The 12,269-nt window shown below is 47.4% G+C and overlaps 1 protein-coding gene across 1 annotated transcript in view; it reads left to right on the top strand.

Annotated features, from left to right (window-relative positions):
- Positions 1-11,635, top strand: part of LOC308579753 (uncharacterized protein) — a 35,310-nt gene extending 23,675 nt beyond the window's left edge. Inside the window, exons 7-9 of the mRNA XM_081180687.1 lie at positions 3,166-3,633; positions 5,610-5,736; positions 8,853-11,635. Coding sequence (XP_081036813.1) covers positions 3,166-3,633; positions 5,610-5,736; positions 8,853-9,820 — 1,563 coding nt within the window. The 3' untranslated portion in view covers positions 9,821-11,635. The remainder of the gene's footprint in view (positions 1-3,165; positions 3,634-5,609; positions 5,737-8,852) is intronic.
- Positions 11,636-12,269: the final 634 nt, after the last annotated feature.

Here is a 12,269-nt window from a genome sequence, read left to right as displayed (position 1 = left end):
ACATTACACTTTCCATTTTTAAGTTTGGAATAGAGTAGTTGCTTTGGAAGATGATAATCAGGCATCCGCGCAACATGACCAGTTCAACAAAGTTAACGCTGAAGAATCATTGCTTCGACACGGGTGCACTGACATTATTTCGCCTACAGATAGGTAGCCGTGTTGGTCTGCCATAGTCAAAATAAAAAAATTCCTTCCAGTAGCACCTTAAAGACCAACTAAGTTAGTTCTTGGTATGAGCTTTCGTGTGCATGCACACTTCTTCAGATACACTGCTGATGGACTTCCATTTCATGCGGCTCAATGTGGTGCCTTCCATGGTGATTCCAGTGTATCTGAAGAAGTGTGCATGCACACGAAAGCTCATACCAAGAACTAACTTAGTTGGTCTTTAAGGTGCTACTGGAAGGAAATTTTTTTATTTTGATTATTTCGCCTGTCTTCCCAAGTGGTATGTAAAAAAATTTGGAAACACAGTTGATGAAATCTTTCAAGGAGCTGGAGATTGTAAGTGGTCCATGTTTCACAAGTGTACAGTAAGGTTGGTAGTACAATAGTAAACAAGCATTTCGGTTTCCCTGCAAATGTCCCGGTCCTCAAACCCTCTGCACTTTAATCAGTAGAAGGCTGCAGTTGCAGAGCTAGAGTTGGAAGGGATCCCTGAGGGTCATCCAGTCCAACCCCCTGCAATGAACGAACCTTAGCTAAAGCATCCCCGACAGGTGGCCACCTGACCTGAGCTTAAAAACCTTCAAGGAAGCAGAGTCATTCGCTCCTCTTTCAGTGAACCAGAAAGAAAGCAAGAAAGAAAAGAGCGCAACTTCATCGCTCTTGCAACCAAAGGGTTACAGCGAGTGAGCCCCGGTTTCTAGAGGGGCTTTCCGGAAGGGGCGCGCCGACGAGGGGAACGTCCACTTCCGGTGCCCCTCCTCTCCCCCTCCCGTGGGAAAGCGTACTTTGATTTTCCCACGCGGCGGCCTCCGGAGGGTCCGGCGGGAGTGCGGAGCGCCTTGCGGGTGCGCGGCCGAGCAGGGGCCGCCCTGGGCGGGAGGCGCAAGGAAAGGAAGCGAGGCTGGAGCACCGGCTCGGAGGTGCCCAGTCAGCGGAGAGAACAAAAGGCAGGGGAGGCCCCTGAATTTTGGGGTGCGGTTGCTGACTAGCACCCCAATGCACCTCCTGTTTTGCAGGAATGTTCACATGCTGCGCTCAACGATTTTGCAGTTTTGTGCACCCAGGTATGCAAAAGGCTCGTCCGCACGTTACGCTGAACACGGGTCCAGGCTGCGCACGTGAGCAAGCGTTTGTGTGAACGACCGTACCCGTGTCGGATTGGCCCTCATTGCGGTTGCAAGCACGGATGATGTGCTCGTTGAACGCAATGGGATGTTGCCTCTCCGTAGATGTGTTGCCCGTCTCTGCAAACCTCTCTGGGTCCCTTAGTCTCCTGGTAGCAGAAATGCTGGAGAGCTTCACAAATCGACAAGTGTAACGTGTGAATGCACTTCTCTTTGCTAATCCAGGAAAAGGAGGCAGCGTATTCCTGGGGATAGAGTTTGGGACTATTGTTCCATTTGAATGTGGATGCAAGGCGAGAGCCTGGGAGAGAACCTGTAAACCAGTTATACTAGATATAATTATGCTAGATATAAGAGCTGTTCAACAGTGGAACAGTCTCCCTCGGGAGATTGTAGACTCTCCTTCCTTGATGGTTTGTAAGCAGAGGTTGGATGGTCGTATGCCATTGATGCTTTAGCTGAGATCCCTGCATTGCAGGGGGTTAGACTAGATGACCGTGGGGGTCCCTTCCAACTCAACGATTCTATGGTTGTATGATGAGGAAAATCTAGAAGCAGCCACGCCTGATTTAATTAGCAGCTATGTTAAAGAAAAACAAAACCGCAAAGAACTATACAAATGGAGTGTCTTCACCTGCTCTGTAAAAAGAAAATCAGGAATAGCTGGAGTTAGAGAGGATCATTCACTTTTTTAATGTGTGGAAGCAGCTGCGTATGGAGAGAGTTGAAAAGTATAGCTCTGTGGGGGTGAGCCATTTTTGAATATATATCTATAAGCAAAAGGTACAGTAAAGATGTTTATTTTTGTACAGTGGTGACTCGCAAGACGAAATTAATTCGTTCCGCAAGTTTTTTCTTCTTGCGAGTTTTTCGTCTTGCGAAGCACGGTTTCCCATAGGAATGCATTGAAAATCAATTAATGCGTTCCTATGGAAACCGCTTGCCAGGCTGGCGGTGCGGAGAAGGGCTTTTCTCCCCACCGCAAGCCTTCAGGACAGGTACGGGAACAGAGGGGAAGGGGCGCAGCGCTTCTCCTCTGTTCCCGGGGCTTGCGGTGGGAGGAGGGTTTTTCCTCCCCACCGCCAACATTCAGAACAGCATTCTGAATGTTGGCGGTGGGAAGGAAAACCCTCCTCCCACCGCAAGTCTTCAGGACAGCCATCCGAAGGCTGGCTGGCGTGGGGAGAAGGGCTTTCTGCCCCACCGCCAGCCTTCGGAGGAGCCTTCCGAAGGCTGGCACGGGGAGAAGGGCTTTCCGCCCCACCGCCAGCCTTCGGAGGAGGTCCGAGGACAGTGGGGAAGAAGCGCTGCGCTTCCCCGCTGTCCCGGAGATTTCCCTATGGGCTTTCGTCTTGCGAAGGAAGCCCATAGGGAAATTCGTTTTGCGAAGCGCCTCCAAAACAGAAAACCCTTTCGTCTAGCGGGTTTTCCGTCTTGCGAGGCGTTCGTCTTGCGGGGTACCACTGTATATCTGTTGTTGTTTTTTATGGTCAGTAAAGTATTTTTTTCTATAAAAAGCCCCGTTAAAATCCGATAACCGCAATTAAACACACAAATTGTTAGGGATGGGGCACTGCTAGAGTTGCTGTGTTTGACATTGTACATAGCTGTGAATGAGATAAAAAGTTTTTATCTGTGCCCCTTACGCGGAGGAAGAGTTCCTGCTTCCCCTCTACACACTAACCCATATATTGTGTCCCTCTGAATTTTGGTGATTTACCTGTCTGTTTTTGCAGAAGAAGAAACCCGAGTAGCTAGCTGCAATTCCCTTTTGCTGAAACTACCTTCCCATCGGGTGGTCTCAGACGGACCTTGCTCACCTTTGCTGGACTGGAATCCTAATTTGAAAATTCATACAGAGAGAAAGTAACAACAGAGCAAGGAAGACCATTCTGTTCTCGCTGGGTGCTGTGCTAGATCACGGATGGAAGAACAGGACTTTGCCAGCCCTGATCCGGATTTAAGCTGCCTTGCCACCCAGTCTGGGACCAGAGGGGAATTCTGGGAAAGGAGTCTGCAGAAGATGCCGGACCAAAAAGCCCTTTCTTTGGATGTACGTTGCTGGAGGTTCAGGCATTTCTGCTACCAGGAGGCTGAGGGACCCAGAGAGGTTTGCCGCCGACTCCGCCACCTTTGCCATCAGTGGCTGAAGCCAGAGAGACACAACAAGACCCAGATCTTGGACCTGGTGATCCTGGAGCAGTTCCTGGCTGTCCTGCCCCCGGAGATGGAGAACTGGGTCAGAGATTGTGGGCCGGAGACCAGTGCTGAGGCAGTGGCCCTGGCGGAAGGTTTTCTCCAGGGCCAGGCAGAGGACAACAGGCAGGGAGAGGAAGAGGTAAGAGGGTATCATCCTGGAGGTTCCTAAGGGTTGAGTCCTGTTCTTCCATTCGCAAGTGGTGAAAACTTAGCTAGGACCAACAGGCCTCCCCATTTAGCCTCCTGAGGCCTCGGTCCAGTATACCTGAAGGAGCGTCTCCACCCCCACCAGTCAGCCCGGACACTGAGGTCCACCACCAAGGGCCTTCTGGCAGTTCCCTCCCTGTGAGAAGCCAAGCTACAGGGAACCAGGCAGAGGGCCTTCGTGGTGGTGGTTCCCGCCCTGTGGAATGCCCTCCCATCAGATGTCAAGGAAATAAACACCTATCTGGTTTTTAGAAGACATCTGAAGGCAGTCCTTTTTAGGGAAGTTTTTAATGTTTGATGTTCTGTTGTGCTTTTAATTCTGTTGGGGGAAACCCAGCCACATGGGCGGGATATAAATAAATTGTTCTTCTTCTTCTTGGCACCCACCTTCTCAACACCTGATGCAGGTAAGAGGCAGGTGGACCAAAGAGACCAGCACACACCCTCACAATCAGCTGGTGGATGGCACAGACAGAGATGGGTTATGTGACATCAGGTGATTGACAAGTGGATGGCTCCGCCCATCTGTCAAACGCAGTGCTGGATCCAGACCCCCACTCCTGTCCTCTTGCTGCATTCCTTCCAGACGGAAGTCCGTCCTCTTTTAAGGGAAGTCACCCAGACAAGACTTTCCCAGCCTCCTTGGGGGAGAATGTGTTGGCAGTGGCATCTGGGGGGAGGTTTTCTTGCAGTCTAGGGCCGGTGTTGCATTCCAGCTCCCATCAGCGCCTGCTGTCATGACAAATAAGGAGGCAGAGGGGGAATTGGCATCCAGAACCTCTGGAGGGCAAACCAAGCTCTGGGAACCTGGATGATGATGATGATGATCATTAATATTATTTTTCGCCCCATAGGGTGCACCTAGTTTTTTTGGGGGGAAATAAAGAAAAAAAAAATTATTTCCCCCCCAGGCGCAGGCTTCGGGATGCAGGCAGCTCTCCGGAAGCCTTGGGAGACCGACACGACTTCGCACCGGGCTCCCACGGCTTGCGGAGAGCTTCCTGAAGCCTGCATTTGCCCCACAGGACGCACACACATTTCCCCATCATTTTTGGAGGGGAAAAAGTGCGTCCTATAGGGTGAAAAATACGGTAATTAAATTTGTACACCATCCTTTATCTGAAGAGCACAAGGTGGCTCACAACATAAAAATACAAAATGAAAGCATTAAATACATAATAAAACAAAAGCAAGGGGAGATACATGTGTAAGAGGCTCATTTAGAATTATATTTTGAGAATGATTCCTGTTCTTATGTAGCTGCATTTTTCTATACTTTCCGAATGTCCCATCATTATAAAGTATTAGTGCTCTGTGTTGTAAAAGAAGCACTGCTAGGAGCTGTTTGTCATTGCTTACCTGTGTATTTCCTATCAATAAGACAATCGGTGTGGTGCAAGCAAATTTTTATTCTGAACGTGTGGCCTGGAGAAAAAAAAGTTTGAGAACCACTAATGGAAAATGAATGTCAAATGTTGGGGGGTGATCGCTTCCATCTTTTGGTGAAAGATGTTTCTGCTCCTTAAAAAAATAAAAGATGCCCATCACTTTCCCAAGATACTCTCTCAGTATCCTTAAATGCTTCTGGAAATCACAGGGGGAGAGACTGTTGTGCTTGGACCCTGCTTTGGACTTATCGGGAATAATAATAATATTAATAATAATAATAATAATAATAATAATAATAATAATAATAATAATATTAATAATAATAATTTTGTTATTTATACCCTGCCCATCTGGCTGGGTTTCCCCAGACACTCTGGGCGACTTCCAACAGGATATTAAAAACACAGTAAAAGGTCAAACATCAAAAAGTCCCTTATACATTGGGTTGGCCACTGTGAGAGGCTTGGGCCTGATCTGGAGGTCAGACTTTTCTTACATTCTTGCCTGCTGGCATTTCAGGTGTCGGGGCGGCTCCTGGAGGCAGCCGTGACTTTCCCCAGGAAAGAGGTGCCTTCGTTCCGAAATTCCCAGCGGCAGCTCGATGGGGAGTTTTATCCAGAGAAGAAAGAGGAAACCAGTCTGATGGGTAAGGTTTTTCCTGAACTCTTTGGGTTTGTGTTATTTTGCTGAGCTTTTATCTTTTATCGTCAACTGGCTGCTACACATAGGAAACTGCCTTGTATCTTTTACATGCAAAGCAGACTCTCTACCCCTGAGCTTCCTTTCAAGGTCCTAGTCCTCATTGTTCTATGTGACAAAATGCTCAAATAAGAGCCTAGGAAGCTTACCAGGTGGTCCATTTTTCTCAGCACTGAAAAAAGTGGCAGTATCTCTCCAAGGTTTCAGGCATGGGTCTGCCTCAAGTCTACCTAGAGATGATTTACAAGGTGAATTACAAGATCTAATCCGTCTGCAAGAGATCCCCTTCTGAACAGCGTCCGCCACTGATAAATTGGTGTAAATAAAATAAATAAAAGTGGTAGCAACTTCCTGTTTTGAGCTAGCCTCTCCCAGTCTCTACTGTCAAATTTGCTAATTGATTCCAGCTTAATTGCTTTGAGAACTTCTTTTGGGGGGTGTGCAGCATGACTTTAAGAGTGTGTGTGTAATTTTTTATCTGTATTACGATTTAAAATACTCATTTAAACATCCTTATAATATCATTGACTTCCCTTCTTTTTCCATGGTTCATATCACATATCATAAATCCCTGCATATTTTACAAAAACTAAACCATTCACTATTCCATTATTGCATCCATCAAAACTTATTTACACTGTCGAATTTATCTTAATGCTGCCGATGTTTTCAGGTGTACACAATTCCCCCCCATATATTCAGTATATAAGAACGTATGTTCTTCTTGTTCTCTTATTCTATATATTAAGTCTGCAAGCTGCGCACATTCCATCAGCTTAAGTTGCCATTCTTCTTTGGTTGGGACCTCGCTCATTTTCCATTTTTGGGCAAACAAAACATGGACCACAGTAGTAGCACACATAAAAAACTTTTTTTGATACCTGGGAATTTCAGTCTGAATTATCCCCAACAAAAAGGAGTCTGTGTGGTTGGTTTTTTTTTGAAAAGTACTTTAAACATTTTTTTCAATTCATTGTGGATTATTTCCCAATACTCTTTTATCTTTTACAAGCCCACCACATATAAAAGAATCATAGAATCATAGAATCATAGAGTTGGAAGAGACCACAAGGGCCATCGAGTCCAACCCCCTGCCAAGCAGGAAACACCATCAGAGCACTCTTGACATATGGTTGTCAAGCCTCTGCTTAAAGACCTCCAAAGTAGGAGACTCCACCACACTCCTTGGCAGCAAATTCCACTGTCAAACAGCTCTTACTGTCAGGAAGTTCTTCCTAATGTTTAGGTGGAATCTTCTTTCTTGTAGTTTGGATCCATTGCTCCGTGTCCGCTTCTCTGGAGCAGCAGAAAACAACCTTTCTCCCTCCTCTATGTGACATCCTTTTATATATTTGAACATGGCTATCATACCACCCCTTAACCTCCTCTTCTCCAGGCTAAACATGCCCAGCTCCCTTAGCCGTTCCTCATAAGGCATCGTTTCCAGGCCTTTGACCATTTTGGTTGCCCTCCTCTGGACACATTCCAGTTTGTCAGTGTCCTTCTTGAATTGTGGTGCCCAGAACTGGACACAGTACTCCAGGTGAGGTCTGACCAGAGCAGAATAGAGAACATTCCCTCAACCTTTTTGCATCTCCAGCACTTATCTGATAAAGTCTTCTACATCTTGGCAAGCCTACTTAAGAGTTAAATACCATCTGTAAATCATTTTCAAGTAGTTCTCCTTCAAAGAATAACATAATTTTATTATTATATGCCCACCATCTGACTGGGTTGGCTTCCAGCAAAATATAAAAACACAGAAATCCTCAACCTTTAAAAACTTCCCTGTACAGGGCGGCCTTCTGATGTCTTCTAAAAGTCAAATACTTGTTTGACATCTGATAGGAGGGTGCTTCACAGGGAGAATGCCCCGTGGAATGTCCTCCAGGAAATGAACAAAACTGAAAGCAGCCCTGTATAGGGAAGTTTTTAATCTTTGATTTGAGAAATTATAAAATCTGCTTTTTATAATTTCACGGAAGCTGCCCAGTGTGGCTGGGGAAACCCACTCAGATGGGCAGCATTGAAATAATTTTTTACTACTATTACTACTGGGATGCGGGTGGCGCTGTGGGTTAAACCACAGAGCCTAGGACTTGCCAATCAGAAGGTTGTGGTTCGAATCCCCGTGACGGAATGAGCTCCTGTTGCTCGGTCCCAGCTCCTGCCAACCTAGCAGTTCGAAAGCACGTCAAAGTGCAAGTAGATAAATAGGTACCACTCCGGCAGGAAGGTAAACGGCGTTTCCGTACGCTGCTCTGGTTCGCCAGAAGCGGCTTACTTATGCTGGCCACATGACCCGGAAGCTGTACGCCGGCTCCCTCGGCCAATAAAGCGAGATGAGCGCCGCAACCTCAGAGTCAGTCACGACTGGACCTAATGGTCAGGGGTCCCTTTACCCTTTACCTTACCACTACTACTACTACTACTACTATTACTGTGGAGTCCCTCTGCCTGGTTCCCTGTAGCTTCCCTTCTCACAATGAGGGAACCGCCAGAAGACCCAGGGAGCTGGAGCTTAGTGTCCACGTTGAATGACGGGGATGGAGACGCCCATTCAGGTATACTGGGCCGAGACCATTTAAAAGTCAGCACCAACACTTTGAATTGTGCTCGGAAACATACTGGGAGCCAATGTTAATCACCGGACTAGATGGGTCTTTGGCCTGATCCCAGACTATTCTTATGTCCTTCTGGTTGGAGAAAGAGCCATTACAGTGGTACCTCGGGTTAAGAACTTGATTCGTTCCGGAGGTCCGTTCTTAACCTGAAACTGTTCTTAACCTGAAGCACCACTTTAGCTAATGGGGCCTCCTGCTGCCGCCACACGATTTCTGTTCTCATCCTGAGGTAAAGTTCTTAACCCGAGGTACTACTTACGGGTTAGCGGAGTCTGTAACCTGAAGTGTTTGTAACCTGAAGTGTCTGTAACCCGAGGTACCACTGTAGTTAGATTTGAACCAATTTTCAGACATTCACTGCAGCAGTGCATTTTCGTTCCTTGACCTGAAGGTTCCATCACTCACTTAAATTCACTTTTCCTTCCCTTATTTATCGCAGGTAACAATACGCAGGAGAGTGAGGATGAGGTGGAACCTTGGGAAGTATCAGCAAAAAGAGACGAGCGTCTGGAGATGACCGAGAAAACTGAAGCTCAAAATTGCCCGGCGACAGAGGAGGGAAACGCAGTGGAGAATTGGTGGGGTGATCATGATGGGGATCCTTCTATGATCCCAGTTCAAAATGAGAAAAACAGTGGGAAGAGAGAGTATAAGTGCCCTAAATGTGAGATCACCTTCAGTAGTGAATTAAACCTGGAGGGACACCGGCGAACTCACACGGGGGAGAAGCCATATACGTGTCTGGAGTGCGGAAAGAGCTTCAACTGGAGCACGAATCTGATTAGACATCAGATAATACACAGAGGGGAGAAACCTTACAAATGCACAGAGTGTCGGAAGAGCTTCAACTGGAGCACGCACCTTATAAGACATCAGAGAATCCACACTGGGGAGAAGCCGTACATATGCCTGGAGTGCGGGAAGAGCTTCAGTTCGAGCACCAGCCTCGCGTACCACCAGAAAACCCACACGGGAGAGAAGCCGTACAAATGCTCAGACTGCAGCATGAGCTTCTGCGTCAAGTCCAGCCTTATGAGACATCAGAGAATCCACACGGGGGAGAAGCCGTACGGTTGCTCCGACTGCGGGATGAACTTCACGGCCAAGTCGGACCTCACTCTGCACCAGAGAGTCCACACGGGGGAGAAGCCGTACAGATGCTCCGAGTGCGGGAAGAAATTTGGCCGGAGGATAAACCTCACTTCCCATCAGAGAACCCACACGGGGGAGAGGCCGTACAAATGCGCAGATTGCGGGAAAAGCTTTCGCAACACGTCGCACCTCCTTCGGCACAGGCGGATCCACACGGGGGAGAAGCCTTATAAGTGCCTGGCATGCGGGAAGCAGTTTGGTCGGTGCGAGCAACTCGCTTCCCATCAAAGAACTCACATTGGGGAGAATCCCTGAAAGCGCATGGAAAGCGTTTCAGTCAATATGCTGCCCTCACTTCACATCAGAGAAGTGCGCTCACATAAAACAGTATAAATAGACTCCAGGAGGTGTAACTGTGTGGGGCTTACTTCTTTGAGTATTATTATTATTTATTGAATTTATATACCGCCCTATACCCGGAGGTCTTAGGATGGTTCACATAAAAGATCACAATATATAAAATCAAACCCAATAACACACACACACCGCAAAAAAGACCCGCATTTTAAAAGGGTACAGGATGTCGATCAGGTCAGCCAAAGGCCTAGTTAAAAAGGAACGTTTTTGCCTGGCACCTAATGGTGTATAATGAAGGCGCCAGGTGAATTTTCCTGGGGAGAGCATTCCACAGATGGGGAGCCACTGCAGAGAAGGCCCTGTTCACGTGTTGCCACCTCCAAACCTCTCGGGGTGGTGGCACACAAAAGAGGGCCTCAGAAGATGATCTCAGGGTCTGGTTAGGTTCATAGGGAAAGAGGCGGCCCTTGAGGTGTTGCGGTCCTGAGCCATTTAAGGCTTTATAGGTCAAAGCCAGCACTTGGAATTAGGCCCGGAAACTAATTGGTAGCCAGTGCAGTCATACCAGGATCGATGTAATATGCTCAAAGTGTCTTGCTCCAGTGAGCAACCTGGCCACTGAATTCTGCACCAGCTGAAGTTTTCAGAGGCAGCCCTACGTATAACGCATTGCAGTAATCTAACCCTGAGGTTACCAGAGCATAGACAACAGTAGATTGGCTATTCCTGTCCAGTTAGGGGTGTAGCTGGACTACCAGCCAAAGCTGATGGAAGGCACTCCAGGCCATCTGAGCTTCGAGCGACAGCAAAGGATCCAGGATTACCCCCAAGCTACGAACCAGCTCCTTCAGAGAAAGCGTAACCCCATCAAGAGCAGGTGACCTCCCAGCCATCTCGTCTAGGGAACCACACACCAACAGAGCCTCAGTCTTAACTGGATTGAAAAGGTGTGGTTAGGATTGTGAAGCAACCAGCAGGGCTGTCAGAGTCTTAGCAAAACGGACCGGCTGTCCCTTGATGGGACCAGCCTTTGGAATGTGACCCCCTTTGGACTTTTTTTGGAGGAAGGACAAGACACGAGGTGGGCGTTTTTGCAAAATCACCAGGGGCTGAAAGCACTTCGCTGGAGTTGGTCAAAACAGCGTAGGATTCGGGAATCTGACGCAGGATTTGTGTCTCTTCTCCCTGTTTTCAGAAACCACCTTCTTTCCAGTATGGTCTCCTTGTATTTCTGTAAATAAACAATGTCTAGAGCAGGGGTCAGCAAACTTTTTCAGCAGGGGGCCGGTCCACTGTCCCTCAGACCTTGTGGGGGCCGGACTGTATTTTGAAAAAATAAAAAATGAACGAATTCCTATGCCCCACAGATAACCCAGAGGTGTATTTTAAATAAAAGCACACATTCTACTCTCGTAAAAACACCAGGCAGGCCCCACAAATAACCCAGAGATGCTTTTTAAATAAAAGGACACATTCTACTCATGTAAAAACACGCTCGTAACCCACAGCGTGCGTAACCAGAAGCGTTCATAACCAGAGGTACCACTGTACTGGACTAAATCTAGCAGCCAGGCTAAATTTTTGCCCTTCTCCCACAAACAGTGATTCTTCTTTTAGATAATAGTTACTGGGTTTCGTTCATGATGAACTGCTTTTTATTTTATTTTACGGTGTTTCCACTTCTTTTCTCACATTGCACTGTGATTTGTTAATTTCTTAGATGTAGATAAATGTGGTAACTTCTCAATGCATAAATAAAAATCCCCAAAAGTCTGAATGTCACCTTAAGTTATAAGAGGAAGGGGCGTGGCTCAGCAACAAAGCACCTGCATTGCATGCAGAGGGTTCTGGGTTCAATCCTGGCATTTCTAGGTAGGACTGCAATAGGTGCCCTGACTAAAACCCTGAAGACCCACCACCGGCCAGTGTAGCTAAAAGCCCAGCGTCTGTGAGGATGGCAGAGCTCCCCCCCCCACTGGCCCTTGGTGCTGGACCTCCGTGTCCGGGCTGAACGATGGGGCTGGAGACGCTCCTTCAGGTATACTGGACTGAGGCCGTTTAGGACTTTAAAGGTCAGCACCAACACTTGGAATTGTGCTCGGAAACGTACTGGGAGCCAGTGTAGGTCTTTCAAGACCGATGTTAGGTGGTCTCACTGCAAGGTTGTTAGGAGGATAAAATTGGGGGTGGGGTGCAGACTGTGTATGCTATTCTATCTCCTTGCAAGAAAGGCTGGAGATAAATTGAAGAAGAAGAAGAAGAAGAAGAAGAAGAAGAAGGAGGAGGAGGAGGAGGAGGAGGAGGAGGGAAGTTGCACTGCTCCAATGTCTGGGATCACTAATTGAGTGCACGATTGGAAAAGGCTAAATAATTGGGGATTGGAGCCCCAGTGTTTCAGAGATATACA

The sequence above is a fragment of the Podarcis bocagei genome (assembly GCF_964188305.1).
Source record: "Podarcis bocagei genome assembly, chromosome: 2".
In the NCBI taxonomy this organism is placed as follows: Eukaryota; Metazoa; Chordata; class Lepidosauria; order Squamata; family Lacertidae; genus Podarcis; species Podarcis bocagei.
Note: the sequence above shows the minus strand (reverse complement) of the source record. Positions and strands in the feature narration are given on the sequence as shown.